Here is a 17786-nt window from a genome sequence, read left to right on the forward strand (position 1 = left end):
GCTATGATGCAGTATTTCTAATATTTTTTTAAAAGGTGAGATGAGTCCAAGTTAACACATCTATCTCTGCTCAGGATATCCGTACGCAACCCAAGCAGCCACTTATTCGTTTATATACACGGGATATATGTTAACAGATTGAAAAGAATAAAAAATAAAATTGAACTCCGAATGGAAACCTAAAGACATAAAAATAAAGGGGTGAGACATGAGGGTGAAGCTAAAGAGAAAAATACAAGAATTAAAATACGACATCCGCCTGTTGCAGAACGTTCGTAGAAAACCTCAGCACAGCAGCGGACGGACCACTCGTCTTGAGGACATCAACATGGTAGGACCCCCACCCCCCCCATCCTCCTGTTATTACATCAGTTTCCATATTTCAAGGACTGCTTGTGTGGTATTAAAACTGATGTCAATCATGCGCACGCTGAGTATACTTGAATTATTGAGCGGACAAGAATTGCGAGAGTCGGTGTGCGCGCACGTGTGTGTGTGTGTGTGTGTATGTGTGTGTGTGTGTGTGTGTGTTCACAGCGGCGCAGGGAGGAGTTCTAGTTTCAAGATGCTGGAAATTTTCATTCGATTCTATTTCCACCATCAATAATTAAGACAATGCAGCTCCACGTGTGTTTGTTAATGGGATCAGAGCTGCAGCGCGCACACACTCGGTGGGCTTGATTGGAGTATTGCACTTGTCCCAGTACAAATGGAGGGAGAAGGAATCGATGGATGGAGGGAAGTGGATCCGGAGCAGGAGGTGGTGTGGTGCCCGTCAGGCATTCATCCGATTAATCTTTTGTGTCACCAAACGAGTTAACCTGTTTTTGGTGCTGACTGAGACGAGCGCATGTCACACTTAATCAAACTTAAACCGCATTGAGTTCGTCAGGCACCCAAGTCCGGGTTTGAGTCGGGCTGACATGACTTTTTCCAAAAATTTACATCCGGATTTAATGAATTAATGGAATTAATTCCTCCGGTCTCATCACAATTGAACATCTCCGGACAGGTTGTGTCTGACAAGGACTGAGTGATACAAGCACACGTAAGAGCCCTCGGTTCAGAGAGATGTCTACCAAGGTTCTCAGAGTCACACTGATTCAAAATCACAGTCTGTGCTTTTTACTCTTGATTAACAGAAGTAAGTGTGTGTGTGTGTGTGTGTGTGTGTGTGTGTGTGTATGTAGGTAGATTTGTGCACGGACACAAGTGAGTGATGCTGATGTGAGCTGTGCCTCCAGCAGAGCAGGGAGCTGCTGGTTAGTGCTCTAGTGCTTGAGGGGTAATCGTGACGTCTCTCTTTCTCTAAGTGTGTGTGTGTGTGTGTGTGTACACGGCTAACTGTCATCGAATCAAGTAATTTGACTTGTTCTCTCTGACCCTGGATCCACGTGTCCATGTGTCTTGCGTCAGCCACTGCTGTGCTATTGTAGGTGTTTTGGCCTCTCTCTTCGTGACATCCGTTTGAATTCCCATCAGGGACCAACGCACTCGAAGGTGCGTTTCTAACTAATGACGTGCTTTTTTTTGTTTGTTTTGTTTTTGTAGGCACTCGTGTTAAAAATCAGTGTCATGTTCGAACTAAAAACATTCAATGAGAAGCTAATCCAGTACAAAGAACAAAGACTTTTAAAAGGGTCTCCTGAGTCTCGCAGCATATGGGAGAGCCTTAGGGTGTTACGGGTTGGGAGTGACCTCATCACGACCCGCATCAGGTGTGCTTTGGCCCCTCTCCAGGGACAGTCTATCTAAGGCACGACTCTGCACAGCCGAGCGTGTTTAAACTGGTGATGGCAATGCAAATCCGTGCGGCGCAGTTTGCTAAAGACCTTCTTGTCTCATCTTTGGGGATCGAGCCAGCGACCCTTCGGCTACTAGCCCCTCTACCTCCAAGCCGCGTCGCCCTGCATTGATTCACGGCCCCGTGAAAGCTGTATGATGCAGAAATGCTAATTCAACTCCAGCAGGACACTCGATCTGGTTTGAAAAATTGGACGAGTCACTTGAAAACACTACAAAATAACAGCAAAAGCCATTGAAATACAAACATTTTTATAGAAGATTCCTTTGACTAATGGCACAGAGAAAATAAAAAGCAAATTATATTGTGTAAGTGTGTGAGGAAGGCTTATTTTTGATTCTAGGGAAATGTGATCCTTTCCTCTTGTACTCCGGGAACATTCAGAGCTATTTAACTGTGATGCAGGCCCTCTAATCCTGGGGGGAGAGCGCTACCTCATCCCTGGGGTGCCAAAATCAGCTCCAGCGGCAGCAGCAGCATTTGCGGCCTTAAGGTCACGTGTCAAATCACTGTAACAGAGAAGTTTGTCCATCCTCGTGCACTTCAGTGATTCCCTCCATTTGTGTAACAGGAAGTAAAGCAAAATACACTGCACTGCCTCACTGTATGAAAAAGGATACTTAGAAGAGACTGAAAATCCTTTGCTTCTGCGCTCGATGTGTAAACACCGCTCAACATCGTACACCAGAACAACTCTCAGATGTATGACTCATCAGCTCCTCCCCCTCCGGAATAGAAAAAGGCAAACCATGGTAAAAATCAATATATTAATGATTCTGAACTTAAATAATTGATAAAGACAGCAGGAACCTCGCCAGACAGCCATTTAAATAGACGATCACACATTTGAGTAACACACAACTCAAGGTCACGGTGTCCGGTTGCAGCATCCATGTCCAAGACACGGACACTTTCCACTTTCTGAATACGTAATGCACGCTGTAAATGATCCAACGACACACTACTGGCGTGCTCTCGCTGTCAAGATGATAGTTAGTGTCTTCATTACGCTTTTGACTTCATTCCAAATTCAATCATGGCCTAAATTTAGATTGAATTCATTAAGAAAGGAGAAAGGAAATTACATGTTATTTGCTTCTGCTCTTTAGCTGCGTACGCGCGGAGAGCCGAGCACAAATAATTTAGTCATCTTTAGAAGTCCTTGATTATGGTGATCCTGTTTATATTGTTTAATTAATGCCTTCGCTTGAAGAGCCGAGCAGCGGCGCGTTCACAGAGCCGCCGTCCCCCTTCACCGGCTACGGCGTGCTGCGTTCAGGGACACTCTTAAGTGTAGGGAGCGCGTATTTTGGCAGCGCCCATCGTTATGTCACAGTAATGACTTATATATATATATATATATATATATATATATATATATATATAGCAGGAGTTGAGGTGTCAAAGTACGAGAAAGCTGACCTGATATGCAGCAGAGTGAATAGAGACAATTTCAAATCTCTTCTGGCATATTTGCATGATTGCCACTGCTATTTTTACACATTAACTATTTATTTTACGGGACCACATGTGTCAAGAACATCCAGCGTTTCATTTGTTGATCCGTGAGTAATTAGCTAACATTTTAATTAGCGATAAAATGAGAAGCGATAGCGATATTTTACAAACTACATCCAACAGTGAGTACATAGTTAATTCATGGCTCATTACTGAGAGTGTGAGGACCAGTGCTGGATGCTTCCATAGGCTCCAACACACCAGACAGACCCAAAGGGAGTCTTGCAGAGGATTATAATGCAGTGTGTAATTTTAGCACCATGACTGGCTCTTAACATTTGGAAAATAAATAAATAAAGATAGAAATAAATGGTCACTTCAGCGCCACAGCGAATTAACAGCTCTACTCTAGACTCCAACTACAAGAGCGCTAGCAGGTGGGAATTGTGCGACACGGTTTTTGAGGCGATGGACTCATAAGAGCTTCAATTACAGAGCAAGGGGACGATCAATCCAACCCCACACACACACACACACACACACACACACACAAACACACCCATAGAAATAACAAACTGCTGATCAATGTGCAAAGAGCTCACAGCAAAAGCAGAGACACACACAGACACCGCTTTTAAAATCTTCTTTTTCACTCATCACCTCCATCTTTGTAAAGAAAAGTTGCACTGGGAGGTAGTTTGATGGGGGGCAGCAGGGCAAGCACCTTTTTTACTTTTTGCTGTACTGTGAATATCACAAAAAAAACCTTTTTTGTGGCTTCAAAGACTTTACACCCTAGTCTAATAAACCCCCATCCTTTTTTTGTCGTTGGCTGCCGCGGTTGTCTCGGTTTTCCTTTCCTTCCCTGATGTTTTTATCGGTATGCTGCTCCTGCGGGGCAATAGTGGAGCTGGAGGATGTTACATCACGTAATCATTTTTTGTTATTTTTATCTTAAAATTGTCTGTTTAACTGAACTGGAGGACCCGAGTCAAGCCAAGCTAGCTAACCAACCGAGTGGCGGCTCATTTGACAACGCTGCCGCGCGTGCGCTGCCGCATGTGAGTCCTCTGTATTCTCCGTGAGTTCTCGGGCACCCGAAGCACCCACCGTATGTGCGTCTGAACCCAGAGGTTGGCCCCTCACACTTGCAGTCATGGGCCGAGCACATCTGGCTCCGTTATGGCACATGATGCAAAAAGTGAACCCAACTAAAGCGTGTTTGAGCCCAGCTGTTACAGCGCCCCCAACTGTTCCAGAGGCTCATGTACACTTCTTGGGTTCTCCTGACTTTAACATGATGGAACGGGAGCGCAGACAGAGAATTCTAACAGTTGACGCTTGATTGCACACTTGAATATTCTTTCCAGGCTCTTATTTATTTATTCATTCATTCACTTGGAATAAAACTGCTTTCAGTGCCTGAGATCGCTTGTAATTAACTCCCCTCTTCATACTTGTGACAGGGAGTGAGAAGACAATCGAAGGTCATGGATCAAGTCCAAATTTGTTCACGGGGTGGAACAAAGCCCGAGTCCAAAGCCCCGGAGCACCGCGCCATCTCAGCGTTAAAGGTTACCTATGGTGGGTGATGGAAGGCTCTGCAGACACTGTCAAGCAGCAAGCTGTGAGCTGTACCATAAATATACTGTTTATCATTATTAATGTGGAAATATGCAGACTTGACAGATGGTGCAGCCGCCGAGACAAGCACACCACAAAGTGACTTGCTTGAATGTGAAAGTGTAAAATTCAGTCTTGCACTGCCGGGACGTTTTTGATCACTTTAAAAATAGCAGCAGAATTTAGTAGCATATTTTCTTTGGGGCCGGTGGAGTGGCCGTCTAGCAACTGAAGGGTCGCTGGTTCGATCCTCACTTCCCCCAGTGACCATGTTGAAGTCTCCTTGAGCAAGACACTGAGCCCCTAATTGCTCCTGATGACCCTGTGACGGACTGGCGACCCGTCCAGGGGGAACCCAGACTCTCGCCTTTGGAAAGACACAGTAGTCAAAGAAGTCATTGTGATTCTTGTGTACAACATTTCGGCGCACAAATTACTGATCATTTTGAGAGACGTATTTCTGAAATCACGTACCAACTTAAACTTGGATAAAAAAAAAAATACAAAAACAAACATCTCTGCTGTACTGTATTTGAAGTAATATCTACGAAATTAAATAAATGCCATAAATAACATTCCTTTTGCAAAAATCACGCAGTTTCTGCAACTTTTTAAACAAGTGTGTCAAACGTCGGTTCTGCTCCGATCAACCGGAGTTGAATTAAACCACCGAGCAAAAACAGTTCTTGGAAATACTGATAAAATCATATTAAACATATTAATTCTAGGATAAAATCGAGAAGTGGAGTAAATATTTACCGGCGGGTGTGTGGATGGAAACAACCATGATCTGATGACTGAAACAGCCAGACGGGGCAAAACTTAATGGCTTTTCATTCACGGATGTGTTCTTGGCGATATCCAATCTGAATGAAAGAAAATCAGTGTGTGTGTGCGTGCGTGCGTGTGTGTGATTATCAATAGCCTGCGTGAGACATGCTGGAAGCAGGATTTCTTCGCACAAATACCTTTTATATAATCTAGGAAATAATCATCTTCCTTCCTCAGATCCAGCTCATCATTTGTCTCTTAAATGGTATCTCCCATGCATGGAGCTGCACAGATGTGTGTGTGTGTGGGGTGTGTGTGTGTGTGTGTGTGTTGGAGACCCCCAAGAAGGCATGACTGAGTGGAAACAAGAGGAGGAGGGAGGTGACAATGAGGGGCGGGAGCTGAAGCAGGTTCGGGGGGGAGGGGCTGTCAGACTATTTACTGTCTGTTCGCGGTAATAACATCAGATAATGGCAGTGTGTGTGTGTGTGTGTGTGAGTGTGTGTGAGTGTGTGTGTGTGTGTGTGAGATGTGTACATAGATCCAACATCACAATGACCTACATTTATTTACTGGCACTGTGCCTGAAAACCATGGCAGGGGAGCAGATTCTATTAGTGCAGGTGGAGGCGATACAGTACATCTGGATATTACCGGTCGTGGTGAAGTACTCGACTCTATCTCCAACAGACCAGCAAGCAGTCCGGACCAGCTGCACTCCATTTTTTTTTTTTCTTTTTAGATTTTAGGAGGAGTGTGTGAAGGACACGGCCAGGCAAGCATGGAAGCCTCCTGTGTTTACGTCCCCCAGAAGAACTTCAACTTGTATAACAGGCAGCGCAAAGTTGTGTCACCGTAGTTCCAGTGTAGCTGTGTGTCAACCCTCTAATGCGAGGACGTACACGATGACGCTGAACGTGCATTTGTACAGCAAACGCTGCTGTTGTCCTCATTCATTCCTGCCCTCCCGTTGCTCAGGTGAATTCATCTTCATCTGTGCACTGCAGCAGGATTTAGATAAGAGGGTTTAAGGTAGTTTTTCTTCCAGCCGAAGTGTGAAAGTGCAAATCCCTGCGTGCTGCTCTGATATGAAGTCTGTATTTGTTAATGAGGAAGCATGAAAAACGAACCGATGGCACAGCTGTTCAGAGCAACGTACCACGTTGAGCTTCAGCTGCTTTTCAACCGCAGGTTACTGGATGTGTCATGATCTATCGTGTAGTTTGTGAGGTTACTACATGTTTGAGCTTTTTTATATTTATTCACTAGAATCCGGAAAAATAAGTCTTTTTAGTGTCTGTTTGTCAGAGGGATTCTTCTGGAAACGCGGGGGGAGGAGCTGAGGTGACCTCCAAAACTTGCCCTTTGCACCTTGAGACTGATCCCAGATCAGAGCCAAGGCAGAAGCCAGTAAATTTTGGGAATACTTATGATTCGCCACGCACGCCAATGCTCTTCTGGTATATGAATCTGTTGCAGCAGGTGGTCTGACTTGACTCCTGAACTTGTCAACGTCCTGATCACGACCTGCAGCCTTGCGAGTTATATAAGACTTGTCTAGCATGACCTTCCAAAAGAAAATAATGTGCGACTGTGAAGAATGACCCCCCCCCCCCCATGATGGTAAGGGAGGGAGGGGGGGGTCACCCATCCATGATGACTACTTCCTCTACAGCGAAGGGTCGAAGCTTTTATGGATGAATGTTTTTAGTTGCAGTTCCTCGATCATGTTTGTGTAGAATTCTGCCGTAATACTGCGAAACTACTGAGAACCCCATCAGAGGAAGCTGCAGGCCATCTTGCGTTTGAAGCCCATGAGCAGACGCAAACCTTGGTTCAGCTTAAGTGGTAAATCGCACAAACCGCTGCCATTAGATTTCATCTGAAATTGTGTGCACGAAAAAAGGACATTTGTGTTTGCGATACTTGTAGTAGCGCCTGGGAAAATAACAAATACTGCAATACGAAATTTGAAGGATTTCCCTGAAGGTGTTGCAGAGCTAAGGCATTGAGGGGGACGGGGCGGACGGACGGACGACCAAAAGAAACCCTAGTGCCTCTGATCTATGTGACGCGGAGGCTGAAATCTGCTGTGCAGTCCCACGTTAAGTGGGACAGCCGGTCGTCCGAGGTGAAACCCACATGACACAGATACAGGAAATGATTCTTCAGTGGGCCGTTTTACTTTCAGGATCCTCTCAGAGAATCCCGCTGTCTACCATGGCTGTAGATGTTTGCTCTTGCTTATTATCACGAGGTGGAGGACAATTCCCCTGCATCCTTCATAGCTCCTACGACTTCGCCGCGTCAAAAAAACAAAAAACAAAACAAAAAGGAACTTGGCAAATGAACTGGGATTCTGCTTTTGATGGCGGTTTGAGGATTGTGTGACTGGGTCCCAGTACTCGGTTGTTTTCTCCAGCTTTGAGTGCCACAGGCAGAGATGCCCGGTTGAATTTGAGAGTTGCAATGATAAATCGTGGATTCCTCAACGGTTGCCAGGACAACACCATGCTGTTACAGCTTAGGGAGACTTTTTTAAGGGGGGGGGGGGGGGGGGTGTGAGTGGAAAAGTACTTCTCTGCTTCATATCCCTTCATTTTGTGTGTTTTTGACCAATCAGCCACAGGGAGTAATTACAAATTGGATTTTCTTTTTAAATGATCTGTTAACTGTGCAGCCTCCCCCTCTGCCCGGGGAGGACCCTGAAAGACTCATTAGAAACAGGCTTCTGCTTTGAGGCATGAACACAGTAGAAATCGAAGCCCGGGCTGCAACAAGTATCCGTCCATGTCACTCTGGATTGAGGTTGGGAGGTTACTCATTACACTTCAATTAGACTCTCGAGAGCTGATAGAAACAGGCTGACAGTTGGATTCAGAGTCACCTGACACTCATACGTCTGTACGTTGTTAGATTAATAGCAATTCACGATGCAGTTCTCATCCACAAAACACCAGCGACACAGTAAAATAGTACAGAAATTCAATTTTAGCACAGCAAACGGACAAAATGGCCGCCACACATGGCCGGTTCTACAGCGGACCGTACCATTTGGCCCAGCGAAGACGCTATTTTTTTTTTTTTTTAATACAGTGATATACATTGGTGTAAATTATAAAATATTAGAATCATGCAACAACCAATGAAGCCATACAAAATAATAAAGCGTGAATATCGAGGAAATCCCGTGAGCACATTTTCAATGGTGTTAATGAAGAATCCCATTCGTAACTTCGTTAGATTCTGTAAACGAGAAATCCGCTACTTCTGATCTGTTTCACGGAAACGCATTGTGGTTCCGGCGATAGAAACTGACTGTGCAGAGGAAGATGTTGATGCTACTTTGAAGGCTTGTAGCTGCAGGGGGTCTCTCTTCAACGCCTTCCGTTTTTCCAATAAAACCTGGAACGTCATCCAGACTTCATGGGTGTTGATTGGTGTGATGTCTCTCATCAAGTTTTGAGTACATGGATGAAAGCGGGAGTGGCCGCGCGCGCGCGCGTTCAAATATCACGATAAGTGAACTGTCCGAAGCGATGCAGCCACATCTTTTCTTTTCAGCGCTGCATATCGACGCGTCATTGTGGACGCTAGTCGAAGCTGACCGCGAGACAAGGAGAAGTGTGAGCAACTTTGGAGCCGGGCTGTCAGCTGCCAACCCAATCAGAAGCTCGATATCATGCTGGATAAAATCTTCCATATTTTTACCATTTAATGACATTAATAATACATTTTTATTTTTTTAACTGGGTGGGCAAGGTGTACTTTTACAGCTGAATCTGACACTACTGCAACAGAAAGTAAAAACTGCCAGCGAAGGGCAGATAATTGAGAATAATTTCTTCATTTTCAGAAATCGAGATCTCAAAAATGAGGCAAGAGGCCTTTCTTTAGTATTTGACTTCAACATTGATTGGATGTTTTCTTGCACAAAGTTACTTTTTACCACTTTGGTTTACTTGTTAATGCAATCACTTATCTTTACTTGTGACTGCTTGAGATGTAATATGAAGTTTTTAAAGCGCGGTGAATTGAAATGTTGGGGAAATTGTGATTGCCAATTGTTTTTGCGACTCGAAAAACGATTATTCGGTCTGAGAAAAATCAACATCTGATTGCGGAACAAGAGAAATGATGAATCGTGGCTTTATTCAATGTATCCTCTTTAGATGGCTACGATGAAGAACCGCCTAAACGGTGATGCTGAATGATTGTGTATGAGACGTTTAAAGACAAGGAGCAATAAAAGACGTCTTCACTGAAGTGCAGCCGACGTTGATCTATTTTTAGCGCGACGTTTTCAGCTTTTACCATGTGCTGAGTTTACGGATTCCTCGACACACCAAAGTCCTTGAACGTCTGCTTTTAGTATGGAAAATAAGACACACTGATTTCTCTTTTTGAATGAGAAAAATAAATGGTGGAATCATTTACATTTTTTGTGTTGAAGCAGCCTGTGAATAATAACTACAGCCAGTAAGAGTTGTGTCCAACTACAGTGTTTTATTCGCAGCTATACAGCTACAAATATATTACAACTTTGGTTCTCTGTGCACGCCGTTTCACTAAACAACTCAGGAAGGGCTTTTCTTCTTCTTCGTCTTCAAATTTCGAGCAGACGAGAGACAGCCAGTCGATAGTGCTGCCCTCCAGTGGTTACTTGCAGGTAAATCCATGCATGGGTAGTGATCAATTGCAGGGATTTCTTCTTCTTTGTGTGTTTTTGTTATTTTTTTCCACTAGTTTCACAAGTTTTGTCAACCCTGTTTAAATAAAAATTTGTGCAGAAGAATCGAGCCTTGACCTCCGCAAGGACACCGAAACGAACAGCGGTGTCGAACTAGGAGAGGTTAATGAGGGGACTTAGAGCTTGAATGTAACGATCAATGCTGATATCGCATCTATCATTTCAAATGATTACTCAGTGACTTTGAAAACATCGCTCTGCTATCTAGCTTGTTTGTTGTCCCTCATAAACTGCTTGATCGATGTGCTTCCAAAGAGCCGAATTGGTTTGACCTTTCCTGGTGACCAAAGGCTCTCTCTCTCTCTCTCCATCGTCTTAAACCGCCGCGTGGCAGAGGGTGACGAGAGAAGACAAAAAGAAAGAGCGGAATTGACAAAGCAGAAGTTTGATGACCTTGTATTCATAATTCTCAAGCGATATTACAGTATACTGCACGATTAAATAGTGCGGTGAAAGAGTGCTTTAAAAAAGTTATTGTACAGCATTCGACATTACATGGAGCCTGAAGCTACAATTACATTTTACTGAATTTTTCATTCATCATGAAATCACATCTTTCTACATGCACTCTTAATAGTATGATTAAGGGAAAATTGTGACAAAAAGTCTCGGAAATAAGTGGCCTGTTGGGATTGTGATATCGATCTTGAAGCAAATTTTTAAAAAAAAAGAAGAAGAAAGAAACGAAGAAGAAGAAGCTCAGCATACATGGGTTGGGATTAAGCATTTCCTATTTAATGACAGCTATTTCTACTTCGGAGGTCATGGAGATGTGCGCTGGGAGGCAAAAAAAAAAAAAAAAAAAAAAAGCAGTGGCACTGAGAGCTAAGGCACAAATCATAAAGCATTAAGAATGTGCCAGAGATTGTGCTGATGAGCGGAATCTCCTTCACGGGCTGTAAAGGACAGTGGGCAATGCGTTTATACAGGCCCTGGGTCAGAGGATTTAACTGAGGAAGATTGCCTCACACAAACCCCCAATGGTCCACCAGGAGAGGAGCAATCAGCTTGCTGCAAGGACGTTTCCCCTGAATTCCAATACGGCAGACAATAGTGATAGAAAGCATGTGTGTGTGTGTGTGTGTGTGAGTGTTCTCGTGCTTGCTCCGTAGTGAGGACCCTGAAGATGGTTTTAACCTACACAGTGAGGACATTTTGGCTGGTCCTCACTACTTCAGTGGGTTGTTTGTGGGTCAAGTCAGGTGAGGTTTCAGGGATTGGGGGGGGGGGGGACAAAATTTAGGGGGCAAAAGCCACACTTACTAAAACTACAGGCTTTCACAGCCCAACCCTGTATTCCGTATGTTATTTTAATCAAAAATGAAACAGCAAACTCTAAAATATAAAGGGGACTCTGTTCAATCTGTCGTCTGACGTGTTTCTCTACTCTATATCTCTGCTACGGACGGACAAACAGATGATACGCACACATGCAGATATAATCAATAACATTTCATCAGCAAGTCGGAGAAATAAATGTTCTTAAATATTGTTTGCGGTATTTTGGAATCTTCTAGGCTTAAAAAAAGTTAAAAAAAAAAACAAAAACATAATTAGGCAGAAGTAATGTGCTGTGAGGATATTTTGCTTGAATCCAAACTGAATTATTTGCATTATAAAATCCAAAACTGTCTTAAAGATTGCAGTTTTGCGTTTTTTTTTTAAAGCCAGTCACATACAAGAGGTGACTGATAAAAAAAAGTAAATATAACAAATTCAACCCGTGTCAGTGTCATCAGATTAGATCACTACACAGACCCGAAATCTTGAATCATTAAAACGATAATGAAAGATGATCTCTGATGAACTTTACTGCAATTCCCATTTTTCAAAAAAAAAACAAACAAAGATAATTCTGTGGGTCCACGTGGTTAAAACAGGTGTATGACCTTCCCTGGAGAAGCTCTGAGTCAGGTGAGAGGAAAACACAGAGGTAATTAGAGGCAAAAGATATACAGAATAGTAATGAGGCTTTTTTTCCCCCTGCTGCAGGCTCCACCAGTCAGAACCCCCCCAGCTCTTTTTATCCAAGTCTCCTGTGGGCCAGCCGGCGGAGAGAGGGCGTTTGGCCCTCATTGATTTCCCCTCTCCAATGCACCGCTTTTGAAGATCAATGCAACATGAAGGTATTTGTGTCCTCATTAATGCTGTTTGCTCAGCGAATCGATGCAGACCGAACCCCCAGGTTGGCGTGACACACACTCCACCAGCCCACAGAGATGTTACGGTGGGGTCAAAAGTACTTAAACGCATTCACGAAATAGTGTGCAGTGTAAATATACGCGCCGATATTACTTCAAAACTGCAAGTGACAGTTATCAAAACTGAAAGTACAGTACACATTCAGGAGCTTCCTGACCTTCAAAGAATATTCTTGTTTGGTTAATTAGTTAAACAAATATTCCCAGGGGGTTTCTACGTAATGTTATCTTGTTATGCAATACTGTTCACTAATGGGACCTCTCCCTAATGGTTCCTGTGTACTGACTCTGAAAACATAGCTCCACAGCTGTACATTAATACGTCTGAAACCATGCAGTTTTCCCGGTAAACCTCAGAGAACATTAAAGAAGAGAGTTGCAAATGATTTAAAGTAAAATTATGCAGCACTGACTGTTAGTTTAATGTTACGCTGAATATCTGCACATTTTTGAAGTATCAACTGAATGGTCTTTAAAGTGATACTTCACCCAAAAGAATATTTGCATTCCAAGCGCTCACAAGCAAGTATCTTGAGCTCACAACGAGATTTTACCGCCTCCTGCGTCACTTCTTCGAGACTCCAGAAAGCAGAAAGACCCAGTCATGTCCGTTTAGCTTGATGCTAACGGAGACCGCCAACTAACAACGACAGCAAAAAAACAAACAAACAAAAAAAAAACACAGCAAAACTGCCGCAAAGTGTTTACAATCTCTCATCGCCCCGTGTAGTCCACATCTCCTTTAGCCAACCTTGTGCTCAGCAGTCCCAGAACGTTTTGATTTGAGCGAAACACAAACAAACAATAACCTTTCCTCTTCATCACTCACGGTAGAGCAGAGCGTGACCAGCTGGAGCATTCAGTTTAGCTAACTGGCTCAAGCCCGGACTGCTAGTCACTCAGCGTAATGCTAAACATTAGCACCAACATTCACACAAAAAGTCTTCTACTCTTTCTGTCAAAATCTGTGGATGGCTGCTGCTTCCAATTTAGATTTTGCTGTGAATTAACTTTAATAAATAAAAATAATACTGACATTAACACAATACATAACAAATCTGTGCTAAGTGAAAAGGTCTGCGTCCGGCAACAAATGTATATGAAAGAGGTCAACCCTTGTGACAAGAAAACTATCAGCTAGCTTGTTTACAGGGAACGCTGCTAGGATAAACTTGAAAACATAGAAAGGAATTGGAATGACACTCACATGTGAAAAGCGCACATTTGTCCATTCTGAGCTGCGGTGGGTACCGCAAAGTGACTCACTCTCTATTTTTAGACCAAAACGGCTCATTGTAAGACAGTGAAAACACAATAATTCACTGTTTTGGGAGATTTTAGTGAAAACGTAAGCATGTTATATTCTATTTCTATTGTTTATTAATCCTACACACCACCCCTTTAAGGAAACCTGCTCGGCAATGAGTTGTTTTCAAATGAATTGACAGACAAATGAAACCCAAATGATTTAATAGAATCTACAGAGTAACTTCACGCTACAACGAGCAGTTTAATGAATTAAAGGTAAGAGGACAAACATTCATCTAAATGCAGTAGAGGAATAAAATATGAGAAATGTTGTTACTCCACAAGTGAAATTTTAGTGAAACATATCATCAAAGATGGTTAAACTCTTCGAATTTCAGTGTAACTCGAGTATTAAAGATGCTGATTGATCTCATTTGGACAGTTCGTTCATTTAATCATTTCCTTGCGACATTATTTCTCTTCAGGCTGCACATCTCTCTCATTATTCCTAACTCTTCCCTATCTTCCTCCTGGTGAGTTGCTAGAAATGTTTTATCTTGAGGAAAAACAGCGTGCAATGTTCAGGTAATGTTTCCTCGGTAGATTTTAATTTGTTCTACGAATGCTCTTGCTAATGGTTGGATGATATTCTCCATCACATTAGACATTACAGCTTGACTTATTAGCCAGAGGTGTGACAATTTTCCTTACAAGCACAATTGAGACAACGCTGGAAAGTACTTCGAGTACTACGAAAGTAGAAAAGGGCTGCATAAATTGAGCCCGTTTGCCATTTACCCACCTAACCATACTACTAACCCAAAAATGTACGTTTTACCAATTGAAGACAAGGATAAGCAGCTTTTGTCCACATTTGTAACATGGACAAGAGCTTCTATCACACATGAAATGTCAAAACAAACACTTGAAAGCTTAATTATGCATCCAAGAGCAGAAATGCACTTCAGGCCTCTCTCTCTCTCAGCCAATGTGGTCCATCACTCTCTTCACTCGCTGCTTGATGAGACGTTGATGCGTTCTGATTGAAAGTGACACTCTGGTTAGCCAATCTCTGGCTAGCTAAGCTGGTGGAAACATCTATTCCTTCTCTTTGGTCAAAATGAAATATATGTTCAATTCCCCCTCTCTCACCTCCATTCAGGAGGAGCTGAGACCCAGAGAGACCTGCTAGTTAGCTTAGCACAATGAATGGTAGAAGATGGGCAGGTTAGCATACCTCAGCTTCCAAAACCTGTAGATGCACCTGTGTGTTCTGGTTCAGATACATCAGGCTCAGTATCTTGACTTGTCCAGAGGTAATCCATCTCAACCTTTCATAAAGTCTGTCACGATAAGAGGTAGCATTTGCTCATGTAGCGGTCGGCTAATGTTTTGTTTTGTCCGCCAACGTTACAGTGTGGCCTTTGAGGTGCTACGCCCACAAGGGAAAGTAGTCCTGGCTTTATATTTGATTACAAAATTGTGTAACATATTTGCAAATGTAGACAATTTTAGACTTTGGAAGTTGCTATGCTAACCTGCCCATCCGCTACCACTTACTATGCTAAGCTAACTAGTAGCCAGTTTGTCTCTGTGGGTCTCAACTCCCTAACACACTCTCTCCCACACACACATGCATACATACACGGGAGAGAAGCTAGTTATTATCTATTTTCCTATCCGCCTCTGAGAATAGTGGTAAATACACTTTATTACACACACACACACACACACACACACACACACACACACACACACACACACACACACACACACATTTGCAGAGTTCCTTTAACTGCTATGCAAGGAGGATTAATCCTCTGGGTACATATGTTATTGTCAGAGGTCAGTGTGTGAACTCTACTTGAACCAGCACAACTGATGCAACTGGTTTAAACTTTCACTCTCCTCGCCTCTCAACTCATCGCAACAATAGCTGCTGTCATGCAAAGTCACGATCTTGAAGCGCGTGCAGCGCCTGTAGATGATCTAAACCGCGGATCCGTAGTAAAACACCCGCGGGATCATTTTCTGAGATGATGACACCTGTAATGAAGGCAAATGGCGACATGACAACTTCGCTATCTCCTTATTAGCCGCAAGGGAGGCGAGCTGCATCCTCCCGACCGTGTGTCCTACAGGCTACAATCAACGTCTTTCTCAATGACCCAGCATCACTTTAAAACTGGACTTAGATACCTCCACAGCCCCCCCCCCCCCACCTCTGCAAAATGCTCCAGATAGAGCTGACTGAGGACTAAAAATTACCCACTGTGTACCTCCGGTTCCAGGCATTGTAACTTTCACACGTCTCTCTGCTTTTAAACCAACTTAAAACAAGAAAGGAGCTTTCGCCGTCAAAGACGCGGGAGGGGAAACTTCAACAGATAAGCCAGCTGGCATATTTCAAGCAGCAGCGGCTTGATGTCACAAGGCCACACAGACAAGCACTCACCATCCTTGCGGTGGTAGGTGATCTCCACCTTCCGCTCCTCAGAACCCAGCAGAGCCTGGGCGACCTGGGCCACGGCGTGTCGACTGGTGAACTGGCCGTGCAGGAAGTCGCACGTGCAGGGCTTCTGCATGACATCGGGCCTGGAGAATCCCGTCATCTCACAGAAGCCGTCATTACAGTAGATGATAGCGCAGTTCTGCACCCGGGCATTGGCTATGATGAATTTCTTATCTGTGAAGAGCAGAGAGGGAATTCAGGAGGGGGGGGTTGGGGGGTGTTCATTTGTAAATGGTCAGAATAAAGGATGTAAAAATATCAATACATGCAGCGATCACAAGAGACTATTGAAAATACTGAATTTATGAGCTCGCAGTGCTTACGATACATGCTTAGGGTGGATAAACAATGACATTTCTGCATAAATTCAGTTGTAAATTCTGCTTTATTTTGAATCCACAACCTACATCGCAAACCATTTTGTAAAATTACAGTGACTGATCTTATCTTCATTGTTTAACAGGCCTCCGTCGCCACCGAGAGCAGGAAAACTATACATAACAGGCCTTTTTAGGGAAGACAATGAAGGTGATATAATGGGAAAGTAATTGAATCCTTTAATCCTGGTTTATTTTAAGCAGTTTTTCAACTCTTAATTTCCACTAGAGCTGCTCCAGCAATAGGCTGTATTACACAAGCCGGGGGCTCCATACAGGATAATTAACTTAGAATGACTTTTCATGCTCTGAAATCCTTTGAAAATGAGTCTTCTGCATCATCAGCTTGTTTCCTGATGGTTGGAGCGTTGTTTGTTTTTTTGTTGTTGTTGTTTTTTTCTGAGGATGCAGCAGGACACAAAAGGAAGAAGAAGAAGAAGAAAAAACAGGTGCATCTACACAGCAACTACGGGGGGGGGGGGGAGGAAAAAAAGGGAAATATACTCACTTTGTCCTTCGAATTTCCGAATTATTACTCCCAAAAATGTGTTTTGTGGCGCGACATGACCCCTCCGGACAGGCATGGTTCAACCCCCACCCACCCCCCACCCACCCCCAAAAAAGAAAGATGATAAAAATGTAAATATCTGGCTGTCCGAATAGAGAACAAGCCCCTGAACGGCCAAAATAACAAGTTCTACCGGGCGAAAACCGAAGCCAGAAGGGCTCCCGGGTCTCTTTGTCACCAGTCACTCATCCTCCAAAGAAAAATCTCCCCCCTCCTTGCTTGTTTTTTTCTTTTTTTTTCTCTCCTCTCTCTCTTTCCCACCCCCCCCAGAGTCCACACACCCCCCCGTGTTTCCTCCCTCCCCCCCCCTCCTTATTTCAACTCAGACGGGTCCCCGGTTGAGCGCATCGCACGCGCTGCCTCCCCGCGCTTCTCCTCGCCGACGTGAAGCTAAAAAGAAAAGAGCCGGTAAATCGCATCTCACCGCCCGCTCCTCGGAAAACACTGCGAGCGTCTGACTGCGCTGGAGAGACT

The 17786-nt window shown here is 43.7% G+C and overlaps 1 protein-coding gene across 6 annotated transcripts in view; it reads right to left on the reverse strand.

Annotated features, from left to right (window-relative positions):
* LOC147272443 (voltage-gated inwardly rectifying potassium channel KCNH7-like) overlaps window positions 1-17328 on the reverse strand; it is a 64583-nt gene extending 47255 nt beyond the window's left edge. For all 6 annotated transcript variants that reach the window (XM_086218258.1, XM_086218100.1, XM_086218182.1 and 3 more), the window contains exons 1-2: window positions 17253-17328; window positions 16311-16541 (exon numbers count right to left, since the gene is read on the reverse strand). In XM_086218258.1, coding sequence (XP_086074384.1) covers window positions 16311-16541; window positions 17253-17328 — 307 coding nt within the window. The remainder of the gene's footprint in view (window positions 1-16310; window positions 16542-17252) is intronic.
* Between the last annotated feature and the right edge of the window lie 458 nt (window positions 17329-17786).

The sequence above is a fragment of the Aulostomus chinensis genome, chromosome 1 (genome assembly GCF_037954235.1).
Source record: "Aulostomus chinensis isolate RoL2024-O1b breed Wild chromosome 1, RoL_Achi_v1.0, whole genome shotgun sequence".
NCBI lineage: Eukaryota > Metazoa > Chordata > Actinopteri > Syngnathiformes > Aulostomidae > Aulostomus > Aulostomus chinensis.